Consider the following 18,180-nt stretch of genomic DNA (forward strand, 5'->3'; position numbering starts at 1 on the left):
TTCGACGATTAGAATACTTACATGAAAATTATTATTGTTATTTTTAAATGTAGCACTAACACTATATATAAACAATAAGCATACATTTTATTAAAATTTACCTTCCTACTTCATTTATTTTATTATATTATATTTTTCAACAATAATGTTTATAATCAAATTTATTGCTTCATTAATGCGAGAACCATTATGCAAGTGTATATATAAAGATGTCGTAGTTTCTCGGAAGCGTATACTTATTTCAATAATATTATAATATACAACCGGATACAGTGGTAAAATTTACCGAACGGCAACGGTGGAATTCGTGGACGACAAACTCGCGACATATTTTTCCTGTTGGAACCACGTGGAATAATAATACATATTATACCTAATTTGATCATACAGGTGCATTAAACCGTATATTATACAATTTTACGAGTCTTACGAACCGCGTTATTTAATATCGATAATATTATGCATAATACGCGCGGTAGTCTTGCCGCCTCCAGGTCTGCAGTCGTGTGTGTGTCATATTATGACTTATCGACCGTGCGTATATTACATATCGGTAGTCTTTCAAGTGTTTGGTAAAGAATTTTGAACTTTGGCCGCTTACCCGCACGTTTACGCACTACCCGTTTCCACATAACAGACGTCGTCGTGAAAGAAAGAAAGAAATATATGAAAAAAAAAATTAAACGTTTCGATGCAGCAGACGAGATAAATATCGCTAGGCGAGAAAGCAGTGTGCTGTCCTATTAATAATGATGTATATATATATAGTATAATATACATTGGCGTCAGGTGTATGTTTTGATATTATTTCACAACCGGAGAAAAAAGAATCAAAAAATAATAATAAATAATGAGCTGCACCACTATGGCACTAACCTAGCTATAACCGCGTAGAGCGCCAGCCGGCAGACGAGTAGGGTTTTGCGGCGCTGTCAATGGTAGGGATCTTCTGGGAGCACGACGACCGAATAAAGCCGTTCCTAAGCCACTGTCCCAGCTGAGTCTGCGAACGTCACAACGCCAGCCAGCTAGCCAGCCACAAGTAGTCCATATATTATGTCATTATAGTATAATATTCAGTTAAAACATACGCGCATACAATAAAATAAAAATATATTATTATTATTATTGTTATAACCTAGCTATTGTCGTTCGCGCCGATTAACGTTGTTAGGTATTCGATAACCTTAGAATATTATTATTTACGCAAATTGTAATAATAATATTATTATCGTGTATCACTGTCGTCGCCATCATTTTCGTTTTCTATTATTACATCACGCACCGTTTGTGCATTTCGAATTTCGCGGGTTTTGAGGGTTTTTTTTCTCGAAACGATTGATTTTGATTCTTTCATAAACCAAAAATTCTACCCGAAAAACCATACATCTAAATCCCTCAGTCGTGTACCACCTATACCTGTGTCGATTACTGCTCAATTATGATCGACTACTTGCGGACAATTTTCGTCGTGGCCGTCGCCATGGTGTACGTCCAGGCGGAAAAATCAAAAGTCATACGTAAGTCTAATATTAGTACACATTTTGTTTTTAAATTGTATTTTGGTTTGCAAAAGTGATTCTCTATCGTGATCTAAGGGGCGCGTTGTTTTTACTTTTCTGCACAAAAACCTGTTTTTGTCGACTGCACGCTGACGGATCAGTGAGAGTGGAAAAACGACGACGACAAGTGGGTCATATTATTATATTTGCTCGTTACATAGCGTCAACACATCACCCATGAGTGTAAAATGTGGTACAAACGTCACTCGCAGATATGATTGAAAATGTATTTATTGCACTTTTCAGTTTTTAACCATTTATCAGCATGGGTTGTTGTATACGATTTTGAAAATGTATTATATTTTTCGATTTGTTCAAACCACGCCAGATTGGTAACAAGTCCTAAACACACAGTTTTGATTGACTATAATAGTATTACACGTCATAAATTAAAACATTATATAATATTATGTATTTATTATACCCCTGTAAACCAGATACTGTTCAATCTTTAAAGTAGACAAATTGCTGGTGTTTGTAGAGTGTACTCCATGCAATGTGTAAAGTGTAAACATAATAAACTAATCAATACTTAACACGTTCAACGCGTTTACACATGTTGTCATTTCTAAATTGTTTGAGTAACGTCGCCGACCGATTTAAAAAAACCAACAAACTAGTTTTCTATGTTTGTTCTCTATGGCCACCTTTGATTTTAGATAATATAAAAGGAGTGAAAAAGACATTGAATTAGATAAAAAAAATGTTAGACGACGTCGAAATGTATTAGAAACTAAAGCGTAAACGCGTCAGTGGCACAATCCTAGAATCTTCCTAAAACGCGTAAACACGTCGTGTTGCAGAATGTGTTAAAGTTAATTATTAACAAGTATATTGTACGTATAATTTAAACAATAGAAAATTGTATAAAATATTATACATGAACTATGTGATTTCCATTTCTAAGATTATCGGTATAAAATTAAAATTAAATTATAGTAAAAAAACCATTATTCGTTAATATTATTACCTACGTGTTGTATAGATCGTTGCAATGCGCAAATTATTATTACAAATTAAAATTCCTTATTTTAGATTAACTGCATTCTGCGTGTTAAATATAACTCCGACACCACAAAATTCTATGTTACTACAGGGTATAGATATTTTTCTTTATTGACTGTATTCCAAAACTAAAGCATATCTGTGCACGTTAGCGTATTATACGGCCTTACGGGTTATTTGTCATGGATTGATATGACAATATAATGCTATCATTATTATGCATTATTAAATAGTTTTTTTTTTTTTTACCGAATGTCTTGTATATACTATTTATCTTGGTTTAGTACTATATTTTTCAAAGTTTCGTACGGTTTCAAAGCTGTACAAACAATATTACAGTCCCTAGGTACAATCTGCAGTTTGCAAGCTGCAGTAGGTAATAATAGTTCTTAAAGATTAGCCACAACATTACACACGATCCGTATTAATTATTACGATTATTAAAATTTAAAGAGAAAGAATAAGTTTTAATCGAAATTCGTTATTATTATCATCACGTGTCCGAAAATTGTTATGCGTGACATGTGCAATTATTATCAATTATTAAAGCCACAATTTTTTAGACGTTTACCAATCTGCGCATTAATAATAATTATAAATACCTACACCAAATAACACATTAAAAATGTTGTGTTAGGACGACTGTATAGGTATTTTTTATATCGTATTTTGTATAGTTTTCAAATGTGTACACAGCAGTGCACCTACATTTTTGTATAATAATACGGCGTGTTAGTTGCAGATAGGTATTTATCTCAATTCATGCTACCTATTTATGTGTAAATATTTGATAAAATATTAAATTTCCGATTTTTCAATCGTATTTCACTGTATATGGCGTGTGTATATATAGTATTTACTATATTTATCTTGGTTTAATTTATACTTTTTTGTACATAGTTTCATAGTATTACGATTCACAATCTTTGCGTACAGAGGGTAATAACTCCCGTGCAGGATTAGCCGCGAGTCGCAATTGATAGTATAATATTACGATCTTACGACGACTTCACAGATGACCGATAAAAACGTGTTGCATCAACGTTATATACATATGTGTATTGGTTTATGTATATGTACTATAATAGTATAATATTAATAATATTCCATAATACATACCATACATATCAATTATAAAATATTTTGTAACATGTTTTGTAAACAGTTTTATGTAAAACCGTAGTAATATATATAAACGCTAAAGTTCAGTGTAATTAATTAGGTCGTTATTGGTACGACTAAAGTATTATATAAGACCGTAACAGCGCAACTATAGGCTATATAATATCAGTTGCACATTTTATGAATAAGGTGCAACTTTTTACATTTACCGTAATTCATAAACCATAGTAAATATGTGTATATGTGTTCAACACATATATTATGGAAATACCTATAGGAATATACCTATGATGCATAATATCGTTTTCCTAGTTTTTTTTTTTTTTGTGACCATTAGGTGCAGTATTGCACTTTATAATCAGATAGAAATCACACAGTAAACTTCCTCCTATGTAGAGACCATTTGAGAGTCTATGCCCAATCTACGTCTGTATTATGCGCCATGATCGTTTTTCACGTTTAGTTTTTCAATTCTGTTTCACAACGTTTTCCATAATATCCCATCGGTGAAAAAATAATAAATAATAAATGGATCGAATGTGGAACCGGTCGCGTGTTCGAATCGACCTGATTGAATTGCCGCGGAGGACCGGTACTGCCGTCGTCGGTACAGACCCAGTCGGCGTTGCATCATTGCCGAGACTCGCCTAGATGCATGCAGCCAACGACCCGGTGCTCGACCCGAAGTTGGCCAATAGCCCCTAATCACGACAACAACGTTTTCAAATGGATTATATTATTATTATCATTATTATTATTGTTTTGAATACCGTCACGCTATATTATATTATGGGCAGGTCATATCGTAGGTACGCTGCGACATTATTACTCCACTGCGCCAGTTCGACAATTATTTGTATCTAATGATTTTTGATCCCGCCGAAGATGCAGCTGGTAACGGATATCGTATTAACATGCATACAAGGTGGTTCACTACTCGTCACGTTCATTTTGCCATACATTTATCTAAATTCTGATTTTTTGAATTCTTTTAATTATAGTTACCTATACTCAAAGACCATACAATTTTCTAATAATTTTATTGCAAGACGATACTAATTAATTATTATCATGTATATATATATATATATATATATACTTATTTAAATACTACGCTTTTTTACTGTTAATATTTTGAAAATATCCACGAAACTAAACCGAAATTCATACAATAAAAGTTTCCGAGTTTTTTTTATACTTTACACTTAATTTATTATAACGATAAATAATAAACTATGATATGATATAATTGATGGTCTAGTATAGTATAATATGGAAGAATATTAAGAGAATTTATAAGCTACCTGGTAATTATCGCTTGTCAAATCAAAATCATTTTACAATAAATTTATAAAAATTGGTCATGTGTAGGTAATCATTAATTCCCAAGAAGTATAGACGTCTGTCTATAGATTAGACTAGATAGCAAATACTACATACTTTATTATATTCAATATGTATCACGATGACGCATGAAAAACCCAAGCATTTGATATAAAAAAAAATCCGAAAAATTCGAATACGAGTACCTAACCTATTAGATATAGTAAAAGGATAGCATTTGGACTGTACCTACTTGGCGAATGTACACTCTGTACTTAATACACTTACCACTCGGTATAGTATATAGGTATAGTGTGATATATAATAATATTATCCCGAAGTATTCCTGTCCGCGTAACGATGGGGGAAATAATATTATCGTAAAACTTGTGAAACCAGAAAAAAAAAGACGTTTGGTGAAGAAACTCGTCGTGCACAATTAATGTACGGTATGTTTATAATGTAGGTACCTAAGTATAATATATTATATTATCATACTACGCGTTGACGTTTTATGCAATATCGCATGCACTCCGATGATAATAATATTATTGTATCGGCGGTGGTGTACTTACAACAATGATGTGCACGTATGTCACGGGATATCGAAAACTACTATGACGTGCACGCACGCAATGTGAAGGCCGTCAGTGTTTATGTATAACTATGAGAATAATAATATAATAATCATAAGATGTGTCGCTCTTCGCAGTTCGTATGTACTTTTTCAAAACTATTATTTTCTCATTAAAACTTTCATCCTCCGTCCAAAACTCCCAGCGCCACGGATGTCGTGTAATAGACGGTACTTATGTCTATAATATTACAGCCCAATATTATGATGACGACCACGTTTCATTTTATTCATTTCAAATTATATTTCCCAAGTACGAGAATATTATAATCAATCGAACATGAACATGAACAAATTACAAATTGGTTTAGTTGTAATCGTTGGTTTGCACTGAAAAACTATTTATTTTCTCCTTCAGAACCTACATAATATATGTTATTAAATCGTTTTTTTGTTTTTGAAAACAATATTATTAGGTATTGGTTTTTTAAAATTAATCCTTGAACGATTAAAAAAATAAACATCTTATTGTGTATTTCAATGATATACTTGATAGTTGGCACAATGCAAATTTTACATTTAAACTCGAAATTCCTTACAATATATTACAATTCAGACAACACAATACCATTCATACGTCATATAGATGTAATAATAAAGGACAAGGTTGTTTAAAATTTACTTTAGTATTATGATATTATTCAACCAATCAAATTCAGATAGTTTGGTTTATTATGCATGTATTATAATAGACAATAGTTATCTTATGCTTAATCTCAATTATTACATTTTTAAAAATATTTTATTAGTCTCTAAATCTTTATAATAATATGTTGTAATAAAAGGAGGAGTAAGATAAAAATTCATTATTTATAATTCCACATTAAAGTGTCGTTACTTATTATAATAAATTTAAATATATATTTTATAAGTAAAAATACAATTTAATTTGTTATACAAATAATATTAGTGTTTATATAATATGTAAATACTGTATCCTTAAAAACCTTACACTCCTTGTATGCAATGGCCATAGGCGCCGAAGCTTATTTGTTTAAATACTAAAAAAAAGAAACAATATTAGTAGATATCATTCATACCAAATTCTCTTGGAAATCGTTACCTTTAATAATATTCATAAAAATTAAAAAATAACACCTATAATATATTTTTATTTAAAATAAAACAATTTGTAATTTATTGCTAATGATCTACTGATATCATAAGATCAGTTTTAAATTTCTTCTCTAATTACTATACATGAAATATAATGTGTATTATTGATGTATTATATATTATATATTGATCTTGAATCTTGACCATGCTTATATTATTGTTTATGTAGCTTTTTTTTATTACCTTGATCAGAAATAGGTACTTACCTAAGAATAAAAAAAACTTTAAACGTTTTATCTCATAAGTTATAAGAAATAACAATGTATTAATTTCCTATCAAAATATTAATATTTATTTTATTATTTTGGATTCGAGTTGAAGTTTTTTTTTTTTTTCATTGATCAAAGTGCATCGACATCTAAGCCATTAGTAAATGACATTTTTTTTTTGTTACATTTTTAGTATTTTAAGTATACATTTTCTACATTGAATTAAATTGTACAATCCTGTTTTTTTTTAAGAACAAAATTAAGTTTTTTACATCTTGTAAGTTTGGTCCAAGTGCTTTGAAGTTTTTTGTTTCCCCTGTGAGCATGAGTTATGTCTTAAAGCTTATCCAATTTACTATTTTTGATCGTTTTTGAATTCTGTACAATTAAATAAATACGAGTTTTTTGTAAAAAGCACGTTTGGTTGTAACTTGTAACATTTTATTCCTGTTTGATGTCATTGTCCGTTTTGCAGATAATGTTATCCAAGTCATATAGGTACTCGGTGAATGTATTATTTTCTATTACTATAAATGTACGGCCCGTAGAGTACGGGACCTATGTTATTATTGATTCATAGTTTATATAAATATAATATATAAAGTAGTTATTAAAAAATTCTTTTACACGCTCACTATATACGACCTATTTAACATTGTGAATAAATTTGCAATATCGTAAAAAGTGAAATTAAAAATAAATTAAATGCGAATACGGGTTTTCCGTGCTTAATTCTGTGTTACTTTGTTATGCGGATGGGTATAAAACATAAAAAGTAGCAAATGTCTGAAAAATTTAACGCAAAAATAAATAATAATCATTAGTTATTAGTTATTACTCGGGCGTCTCTCGTTTCAAAATGTTGATGTTGATGTCACAACAACATATTGTTCTCCTTTGTTATTGTAAGTCGTGTTACAGTCATTATGGTCGAGGGGCACGATGGGTATCATATTATAATGCGCATACCTTATACCTACTTCTATATACAATCGTTGATTATTATAAAATATTAGAGTAGTTTATAAGACGATGTTAACGATCATAAAAATCGGTTTAAAAAATATTTAAACGTGTTTATAATGTTTTACAGCGCCCTACATAAAACAATGCATAAGAAACGACCCAAAGCTCAATGAATGTCTCGCAGCGGAAATCAATCATTTAAGACCGTACTTGAGAGAAGGTAAGTGACAATATCTGAAATGTCTGTACTATATTATATCCAGGGTCAAATTTAGGGGGGAAGGTATTTGGGGGTACTGAAGCACCCACTGTTCCGCGTATTATTAATTTATTATTATTATTGAAAATCAGGTATAATTTTTGGTACGGCCGGAGGCAGTAAGGTAGTAATTTTGAGGTAGGTACACTGGTTTTACACGATTTAAATAAAGTATAAATGATAGGTATATAAACAGTTACAATATAAAATTATTATTTAATTTTTTGATACAATTTGTGTCTTAATCAAAAATTATAAGTCGAACACTTTATTTAATACTTCCAAAATAAACGCTCATCGCAAGACTGATTTTTTTAGCCGCTTAAGCTTCAAACTATTAATTTTTTTCCACAATAACTAATAAGTACCTTAGGACCATTACGCACAAACTAGCACCCACCATAAAAAATTTCCTAGATCCACCTCTGTTTATACCTACGTTTTCACGATATACTCCAATACACAAATTACACGTGTGTTAAATCACACAACATTATAATTTAATTTTAATTTTTTATTAATCAACCCACGATAAGGCCATTAAGCCATTGGGTGTGGAGAGGGTACTATGGATTTTATTTTGGGTTGGTTTGATGGCTACAGCCTATTTGCGCCCCAGAATAGTACATTTGCGCCCCGAGGGATATAGTCAGATGCGCCCGAAAGATAAGGTACTACCTGCCGATTTATAGCCCATATGCGCCCATTTCGTATGCAACTTTGCCGTTGTGATTCATATTATTATAGATTATATTCTTTATCTTGATAAATACTTAAATTAATTAGATTACCTAGTAGATTACATTATAATCTAATAATTGTGTAGTTTTAAAATTTAAACTATATTACTTAAAAAATTATGAGTACTTTAATAATTATTATATAATCGTCTTTAATAATATAATTCAAATTTTGTAATTTCTTCAACATTTTGGGTTTAAAAAAAATTAGTCAATATAACAATAACTAACATTAAATTTAGGAATTCTAAGTTAAACAACACTTAATTAATTCAAATCGTCATGATGAAGTCCAATTAAGATAAAATGGACTGATATTCGATAATATCGATAAGAGTGTAACATGAAAATTAAAAATAGTTAAAACGGGAAAAATAATATGTACAATAGTTTTAATTTCATAAGGTAATAAGCAGTATTGCTTGGTATTCCAGAATACAGTTTTGCAACGTCGCACGGGTTTAACACATTTTCATTAAAAATATTTCGTGCGCAAATGGGTTATGATTTCGGGCGCAAGTGGGTTATTAAAAAGGTGTGATGGGCGCAAATGGTTTGCACCGGGTTTGATACACGTGTGTGGTAAGAATTTTCGGCAGAATTTTGGATTGGGCACCCGTAGGTTTCTACCATGCCCGGTTGGGGGATGACGGTACAACATTATAATATTGCGTTGACGACACTCGGTAATACATTAATTGTACGCGTATTGTTTGTACTGTGATTACTATATTATAATGTACCTATATCTCATAATTATTTTTATTATGGATTTAATTAAATTGGCCGCCGTATTGGGCCCTGGAGACGATACGGGTCATCCACACTTGGTTCGATCATACCAATCATTATGACATAACGCGAGAAATGCGGTCAATGTCACGTCTGACTACAACAATTACTGCCGCCGTAGCGGTACTGCGCTCTGGGAGTTGTTATCAAATTATTATTATTATATTACTATAATTTTTGAAAAACAACGTTTATTTTCCTTCTGAAATTTTAATAACAGCACGTAACTATCTGATAAATACATATAATTAATTGCGAGCTTTTCCGTTACCAAGGAAACAATATTGCTCGTCCTTATCAACCATAGAAATTAATTGTTTATATTAAAACCAAATCACACACGCAAGTAAGAAACGAATATAAATAACAACAGTGATTTTCATTTCAAAACTATAAACATAAATAAGCGGAAATCGTTCTTGCGTCTCAGTTGACATAACATTCCCAATGACTGGATAAAATACCCACTAGTTATAAACACTAAAGCAATAAGAACAACATTATATTATTGTTTTTTTTTTTTTAGATTCTGAGTGGAACGATGAATGTATTTATTTTACAATGATGGCGTGTATTTTTTTAAAACTATTTGATTACATTTTTTGTTTTTGTGACCGTCATCATGTTTTGGAGCAGTAAAAATGCTAAGCTTTTCAACTTCGATGTCTTTTGTGATAGGAAAACTATCTAAAGTAAAAATTCCTAGTAATTTTCTAAATAATAGAAAAAAACAAAAAAAATAAACAAATAAAAATGTTTAAAAATCAAAATAAGTATTTTACTCAACAAAATCGATTTTTTTATAACGGTAAGTTGTCATTGACTCAAAAGCCAATAACAATAATTAATGATATATTATTATACTATTATATTATATTATATTATATTATATTATATTATATTATTATATTATATTATATTATATTATATTATTATATTATATATTATTATATATATGATAATTAGCTACCTATTAGAATAATTAAAAATTTAATATTGGTAATTTAATAAAAGTAATAATTTTGGCTAAAATTAATTTAACTTACCGTTTAATTAATATTAAAAAAAAATTATTATAACAGAAATTTATATAATATATCATAAAAATATGTAAATTGGTACTAGGTAGTAATATTTTATGTTAACAGACTCCGCTTTTCTGCTCAGAATCGTTTTCGTACCTACACAATAATATTGTATCATTGAACTTAAATTTGACGCATCTATTGAAAGTGACCTACCTACTCAATGGCCCTAGGTGCACTCGATATATACTGTACAATGGAAAGCTTAACTAATTTTTCCTTTTAAAAAATACGTTATGTAGTCACGGAGGGACGGAGGTTTACCGAAGGCTAACACGAAGATATGTGTTAAGTATTAATATTATGTGGAAGTTCAGAAACATATTATGATTCATATGATTTTAAAACATAATATTATAATTAACGAATAACTATTATAATGTAGTTAATAATAATATTTTTAATAAAGGTTATACAATTAAATATGATTATGACCTAAGTTTAAGACATTATTATGTATATGTACCTATAATGTACAATTTATGTATATGCAATATGCCTTAAGTATTAAGCTATAATAATTAGCTATAAAATCTAATAAAAAAATATATAATATATATTTATTATTTATACATAGGAACATTAAAAACGGAGATTTAATTTAGTTACCTAATTATTAATTAGATTGAATCGAATATAACATATTTTGTCTATTGTTTGTAGGAATCAATGAAATCGAATTGCCACCCGTGGAACCTTTCAGGATGGATTCGTTGAGTTTAGCAATTACTGGTGGATCTAATGGCTACAAAATCACTTTGAGAGATATTGATTTGTTTGGAGCCAGCAATTTTTCCATTCAAAAAGTGTTGTAAGTTGAACTATTGCAGTGTTAGGCTATGTAGGCTCCCTACATCATATTTTTCGCCCTGGTACAGAACTAAGTCCGGATCACTTTTAAATAACAATTAATGTTGAAACATTTTTCTAATATATATTGAAGTAATTATTTGTACAAACACCGGGTCCCTCGAAAGTCCAGGTCTGAGTACCATGGGTAATTCTTACCCGCTGTCCTCATTGTGTGGCCCCGAGTGTATAATTAAAATAAAGTATCCTTATAAAGTTGGAAAAATATAGAAAAAGACGTAGTGCGGCAAAAATCACGATCAACAATATTTTTTTCAATCAAAAAATACTGGTTCAGCCTAACTTGCAAATAATATGTATTAAAACGTCTTTAAATATAGAGGCTATCACACTGTCTCTAATTAGTACTTTTTTTTTTTGTGAAACGATTTATCATTGAACTAAAAATTAACCCACTCATTACTTTATTAGTTCTCAATGCCTACCCAAAGTCTGTATAATAGTCTGTAAGTAGCAAAGCGATTTACTGGATTTTTTTTGATTTTATTTGACCATGATTTTAGTTCATTTATTATCAAAGTTTAACAATTGGACAATTAAATAATATGAAAAAAAAAAAATGAAGTTCGATGATATTTTTGAACAATAGTTTTTATGTAGTATAATAGTATTTTATTTCAACAGTCATTCTCGTTTGCTTGATCTTTACATCAACCTGTTCATAACTGCAGTGTAATTGTTATATTATTTTAAATTTTTAAAAATTTCAACCATGGTTTTTATTACTTACTAGCACTAGTGTTGTTCTGTTGCTATAATTTTGAAACTATATACATTAATTTATATATTATTTATAAAAATAATAAGCAACTAATTGGCTGTAAATTAGTAATTGATATTGTAAATTCAGATGATTAGTTTATAGTTTTTATAACTTGGTTCAATTTAAGCACATAATATACATTAAAAACTGAAATTGATATTATATTATGAAAGAAGAAATCGCCTTATTAACATATTAAATCACAGTAGATTAGATCTAGGAACTTAAAATTTTGTTCAAAGATTCCTTGTATAAATTAGATAAAAACAAAGAAGGAGTCTTGGAAATTCATCCCGTAAGACTGATATGGAAAATTTTGTCACGGGTTGGCTGTGGATCCACATATGACATATCCAATCATTGTGTAGTTTTTTTTTAATTTACTGCAGAACACACTTCTGGACAGGGTTTAAGCATTGTTTTATAGATAAAATACCTGTCTCTAGGAGCATCATATCCGTGTTACCATCTTCCAATTCTTACGGCGAGATTTAAAAAAGATTTTAACCATTTATTTGACCTAATTAAAATTGGTGTTGTTTACATTTGCTGTTTATTTTCCGGTCGGAGATACATTCATATCAATTTACTCATATAATTACAATTAAATCGAAATACACCATCATCTACCGTTCGATCGACTACCTCAGTTGGATTTCTTCATTAAGCGAGTAAACCTACATGGACATAACCTGTAAACTGATATACATAGACTTAAACCAAATAGCACAGCCCAAGTTTGTTAATTTATTCCCTGATAAAATCGGGTGTACGTAATATACGCTTTTATATAAATAAACAGTAATAAGTTTCATTCAGTTATATGACTTTCATTTTTAATTACTCATTGACTTCATCGAAAAAATTAAATTTTTACAACATTACGTTTTACAAGGTCATTTACGTATATCATTTTTAAATATACATATCCACAAGTATATAAATATAATATCATTATATGCATTGAAATTTTGCTACCAAAACAATTAACGAAAGAACAATTAATTAATTCTCACGTTTTTTTCGATTTTAAATTATTACATTGATACTATTGCATTTAAAGTATGTATTTAATTTGATTTTAAAATAAACTTTGCAGTATATAATAATATAATGAAGGCGTGATGTATATGCAATTTCACTACTGCCACGCTATGGTAGACCAGCAAATGTTTTTACGATTTAGTAGGCGCACAAATAATGGTTCAATAAACCAACAATTGAATGTGGACATGTGGTATAATCAACGACTAATTTGATGAAATATTTCTATAATATTTCTATTTTATTCTGCGTGAAATTCATATAATAATATTATGTTTTAATTTAAATATATACAAATCATAAAATAAAATAAAATAATTTCAATAAAACTAATAAGTATTATATTTCAAGTTCTGACTAATCATTTAGATGACTCTATTATTACACACTATCGTCGTGACTTTACTGATAAGATATGATATTTTAGTAGTTTGATATTTGTGATTTTAAGTTAAACAAATTATATTTGTTACTATACATTATTAATTAACTAAAAGTGTCTAAAACTATATTAATTATAATTTTTTTTATTGCATTTATTATTTTAATTTAGATTGCGCCCGAATGCACCATTTGAGGGTAAAGTCAGAATTCCAAAAATGACGATGGACGCCAAATATGCCAGTACGGGAGTGTTATTAGTGCTGCCTGCTAATGGAAATGGATCATTCCACGCAGATTTAGGTTTGTATATTTTACTATACGTACCTACCTAAACAATTTTAGTGAGAGATCCGTATGTTTTTCTATAATATATAAAAATAACCAAATATTTATATTTGAATTACATAAATACATAAAATAATTGGTTACCTATTACTGTACTTGGCAAAGACTTAAGAGTCATGTACATACCTATATTTTGGATATTCATTAATTCGCAATTGTAAAACATATTTATACGATTTAATTTACATTTAAGTATCTAAATGAATTTTACAAACAAATGTTAGTTTAAACAAATTTACAATGTTAATATATATATATATATATATATGTATATCTTTAATATACCATGATTGGCATATTTTATTATAATATTAATGGGCTATGAGGATCAAGGATCAATCTTTAATTTAATCTTATAGAAGATAATTTTGTAAATATTAATATAGCTTGTTATTGATTTAATTTTACTTCTGTATTCACGTAATTATTTGTAATATTTTCAAAAAGATTTCAAAACCATTTATTATAGCAACTAAAGAAAAAAATGAAAAAAAAATAGATCTTTTATACGACAGTATATTATACATTTAATTCATAAAAACACTTTTTATATTTTAATTTGCGTAGGTAATATCTGCATATTAATTTGTTTTTATTAAATCTTCTTACCATTATTATTCAAATAGCTATAATAATCGAAATTATTTCAGGTGATGTCACTGCTACAGCAAAAGGAATTGTATCTAGTTATTATAAAGATACCGAAAAATATTACAACTTGGACTTCTTGGAAGTTGATTTAGTCATAAAAAAAGCGTACATGGTTGTCAGCAAAGTCAACAACAATAGGATAATTGGTGAGTGAAAATAATAAAGATACCTTCCTAGAAGTAAAGAAAAAGTGTATTTAGTTATAACTTATAAACTAAGGATACATAAAAAGCTTGTATTTGCATTAAAATTTAAGTATTTATTTATTTAATAGATTATTTTAACCAGATAAATAAACCAATATAAACAAAGCACACAAATATAAACATATTTAATTCAATTAAATAAAAAATAAGCTAAGTGAATCAGCTGTTTCGATTAATAAGAGGCATGAAATATATTATAACATGCTTATATGCTGTAATTTATAACTCGTTTCATTTTAAGATATGTTAATAAAAATTATTAAATACTATTTATTGTTAAAAGAAGATTTTATTAAATAAAACTCTGATTACATTTTTAGTTGAAGCAACAAACTTATTTTTGCGTGAAAACGGCCAGGAAGTATTACAAGTAATGATGCCTCAACTCCGAACTAAATTGGCAGCAATTTTCAAGAGGATAGTCAATCAATTACTGACTCACGTCCCGGCAGATACGTTCTTTAGCAACTAAATGACTATTATAATAAAATGTAAAAAAAAAAAACTATTTCACGTCTAGAGATTAATTGTTTCACTTTTTCGTAGTTTTAAGGTAATTTTTAGACTAATTTTGTTAATATATAAAATTTGTATTATTTTTTTTTTTTAACTGATACACCTACATTAATATTGTAATATATAATATTATGTCGTAAAAAAAACTTTTAGGCTTGTGTATACCGAATTTCCCGTGCCACAGTGCCATCAAAAGTACAATTTATTTTAAATTATCTCAGCTATTAATATTAATAGCTTTTATTGATACATTGGTATATTAATGATTTTTTTGTTAACTTAAAATCAAATGCACCATAGTGTATGCATAATATTATGGCTATTATGTGCATTTTTAGACTTGGCTCTATATTATATATTTTTCTAATCACTATAAAACATTATATGCACCATGATAATTATTTTATTTAAATTCACCACTCTTGTTATTATATTTTTGACAAAATCTATCATATATACTTAATATGATAGGTAAATGATTGTTTTGAATTATGTGGTTTAAATGATTTCGATAAGAAATAAGACTTACAAAAAATGTGATTTGTACCTGCCACTGTCGAATGCTAATAGTATGAAATAGTTATATTTTTTTAAATATTAATTCAGTTTCTATTATATTTATATGCAGTAATTGTTAACAACTTATGTGTTAAGGCAGATTTATAAAACTATATGTCATTTGAATATCTTTTTCAAACCTATAGTTAGATCCAAAATTTTAGTATATTCATAAACAAATATTTAAATATTATGTTTTTGTAATAATTTGTATGTTATTATAAGATTCATATATTACCTACATATTTCACGAATTGTTTTACTTTAGTTTTATTTTGTAGTGTATTTTGGTACATAGGATGATTCATCAAGTAAACTGCCCCCTTTTTTTTCTTCAATTATGCACTTATTTATAATACAATTTATATAATTTAGAAAAAGGTACATCGAAATGTTCAAAAAAAAATATCCACTAAACAATTTACAGTCCTAAAAAGGGCTTTCATTTGTAAAATAACAAACGATACAAACAGTAGATTACATCACCATAGTCCACAGGTCTCACTTCTTAAAAGTAAAAAAAAATCCCGAGAATTTGAAAATATGGTCTTCAACTTTCAAGTATATTTAAAAGTTCCGAAAATCATTATCTGAATAAATCTATTATTAAAGGAAGAAATTAAGGCGAACATGCGTCATGCTTGACGAATCATCTTGTATATAACGTACTAATATTAATTATCACTATTTTTAATATTTATATTGGTATGAAGCCGCAGTCAGCAGAAGGTCATTGTAAATAATTTTATTGTTCTGCAGTGACATTAACCGCCGTCCGATAGTATTCAATTTTAAATTTTGAATGAAGTGAATAATGTATTATTGACTTTATATAGTTTATAAAGACGCTAGTTTTTTAAATATTTTTTTTCTATGAACACTTCTTTGTTGAAAGAGTACTTCAAAATTGTCAAATAGTCATGTTTGTTGATCGAAACATCGAATTAAGTATACTAATAAGTACGAAGCACCTACTTCTAATAGATAATTTTCGATTTTCTTATAGGTGTTTATTTCTAATAGGTGTTTATCTTAGCGTGAGGAAAACGGATAAACTATTATTGATCAACGTAAAATTTGAAAATTAATGTCAACAAGTGTGATTTTTACCAAACTCTTCTCAAGATAGGTTATTAAATGCTATATTATTATTTACAATTTTTAAATATCAAAACGTATTTATGAATATCCCAACTGATGCGACTTAAGTTATAGACGACCTTTCAACATACTTCAAAATTATATATTGTCAGACTTTTTTTTTCGAACATTTTATTCTAGCAAAAAAAAATTGTGCATGAATGATGGTATAGGTACTAAAATGTTTTGAATACCTATCTATACTTAGTTTGAGTTGATTTTTTGTTGTAAATATTGGTTGTAAAGTCATATATTTAGAAGTTCACGAAACTATTAGCATTTAAGACGTGTTTTGGGGATTGTCGTTTCATTATATTTCTAAATATTATAAAATGGATATTCAGAGTTGTATAATTTTCCCTTGATAAACGGTGTGTATTATTTTGTTATAGTGGTATTATATAACATGTATTGCAGTAAATAGTAATGTGTAAGCTGTATAACTTACACAATAAGAATTTTACATAAGGGTTTAAATCATTACTTTTGAAAAGAATTATTTTTCGGAGGCTTCAGTATTCAATGAGTACATATATAATGATATTTGGTAATAATATTATTGTATAATTTTATTAGTACTAATGAGTATTAGGTAAATATGATGAACAAAAAATATGGGATATTGAATAATTATTTAAATTAAAATAATTTTTTACAACGTAAAATATTAATTTAAAACTTTAAAAGTAATCATTTAATATCATGGATATAACAGATAGCCACATAGTTCTCACATAGGCAAACGACGGTTTCTAAGGTTTATTTTTAGTCTATAATAATCCGAGGAACTAACAAAAATTCCTGAGAACCAGATGCTGTACGATATAAGTGTATAATTTTGAAAAGTTTTTTTTTTGTAATTGTAGGTAGGTAAGTTGATAACAAATCAA

General features: G+C 28.4%; 1 protein-coding gene across 1 annotated transcript; it reads left to right on the forward strand.

Annotated features, from left to right (window-relative positions):
• The first annotated feature begins 988 nt into the window (after positions 1 to 988).
• Positions 989 to 16,398, forward strand: LOC107167106 (uncharacterized). Its single transcript, XM_089223791.1, has 6 exons — positions 989 to 1,520; positions 8,065 to 8,157; positions 11,477 to 11,624; positions 14,044 to 14,174; positions 14,870 to 15,016; positions 15,397 to 16,398. Exons 1-6 carry the CDS (start codon positions 1,442 to 1,444, stop codon positions 15,546 to 15,548), a joined length of 750 nt encoding a protein of 249 aa, XP_089079917.1. The 5' UTR covers positions 989 to 1,441; the 3' UTR covers positions 15,549 to 16,398.
• Positions 16,399 to 18,180: the final 1,782 nt, after the last annotated feature.

Source organism: Diuraphis noxia, unplaced genomic scaffold (assembly GCF_037042655.1).
Source record: "Diuraphis noxia isolate RWA-SAM2 unplaced genomic scaffold, SU_Dnox_SAM2 contig0003, whole genome shotgun sequence".
Classification (NCBI taxonomy): domain Eukaryota; kingdom Metazoa; phylum Arthropoda; class Insecta; order Hemiptera; family Aphididae; genus Diuraphis; species Diuraphis noxia.

Coding starts and splice junctions, on each gene's coding strand:
- LOC107167106 (XM_089223791.1), top strand. CDS start 1,442: ATGATCGACTACTTGCGGACAATTTTCGTCGTGGCCGTCGCCATGGTG. Junction 8,158..11,476: donor AAGACCGTACTTGAGAGAAG/GTAAGTGACAAT, acceptor TATTGTTTGTAG/GAATCAATGAAATCGAATTG. Junction 15,017..15,396: donor CAACAACAATAGGATAATTG/GTGAGTGAAAAT, acceptor TTACATTTTTAG/TTGAAGCAACAAACTTATTT.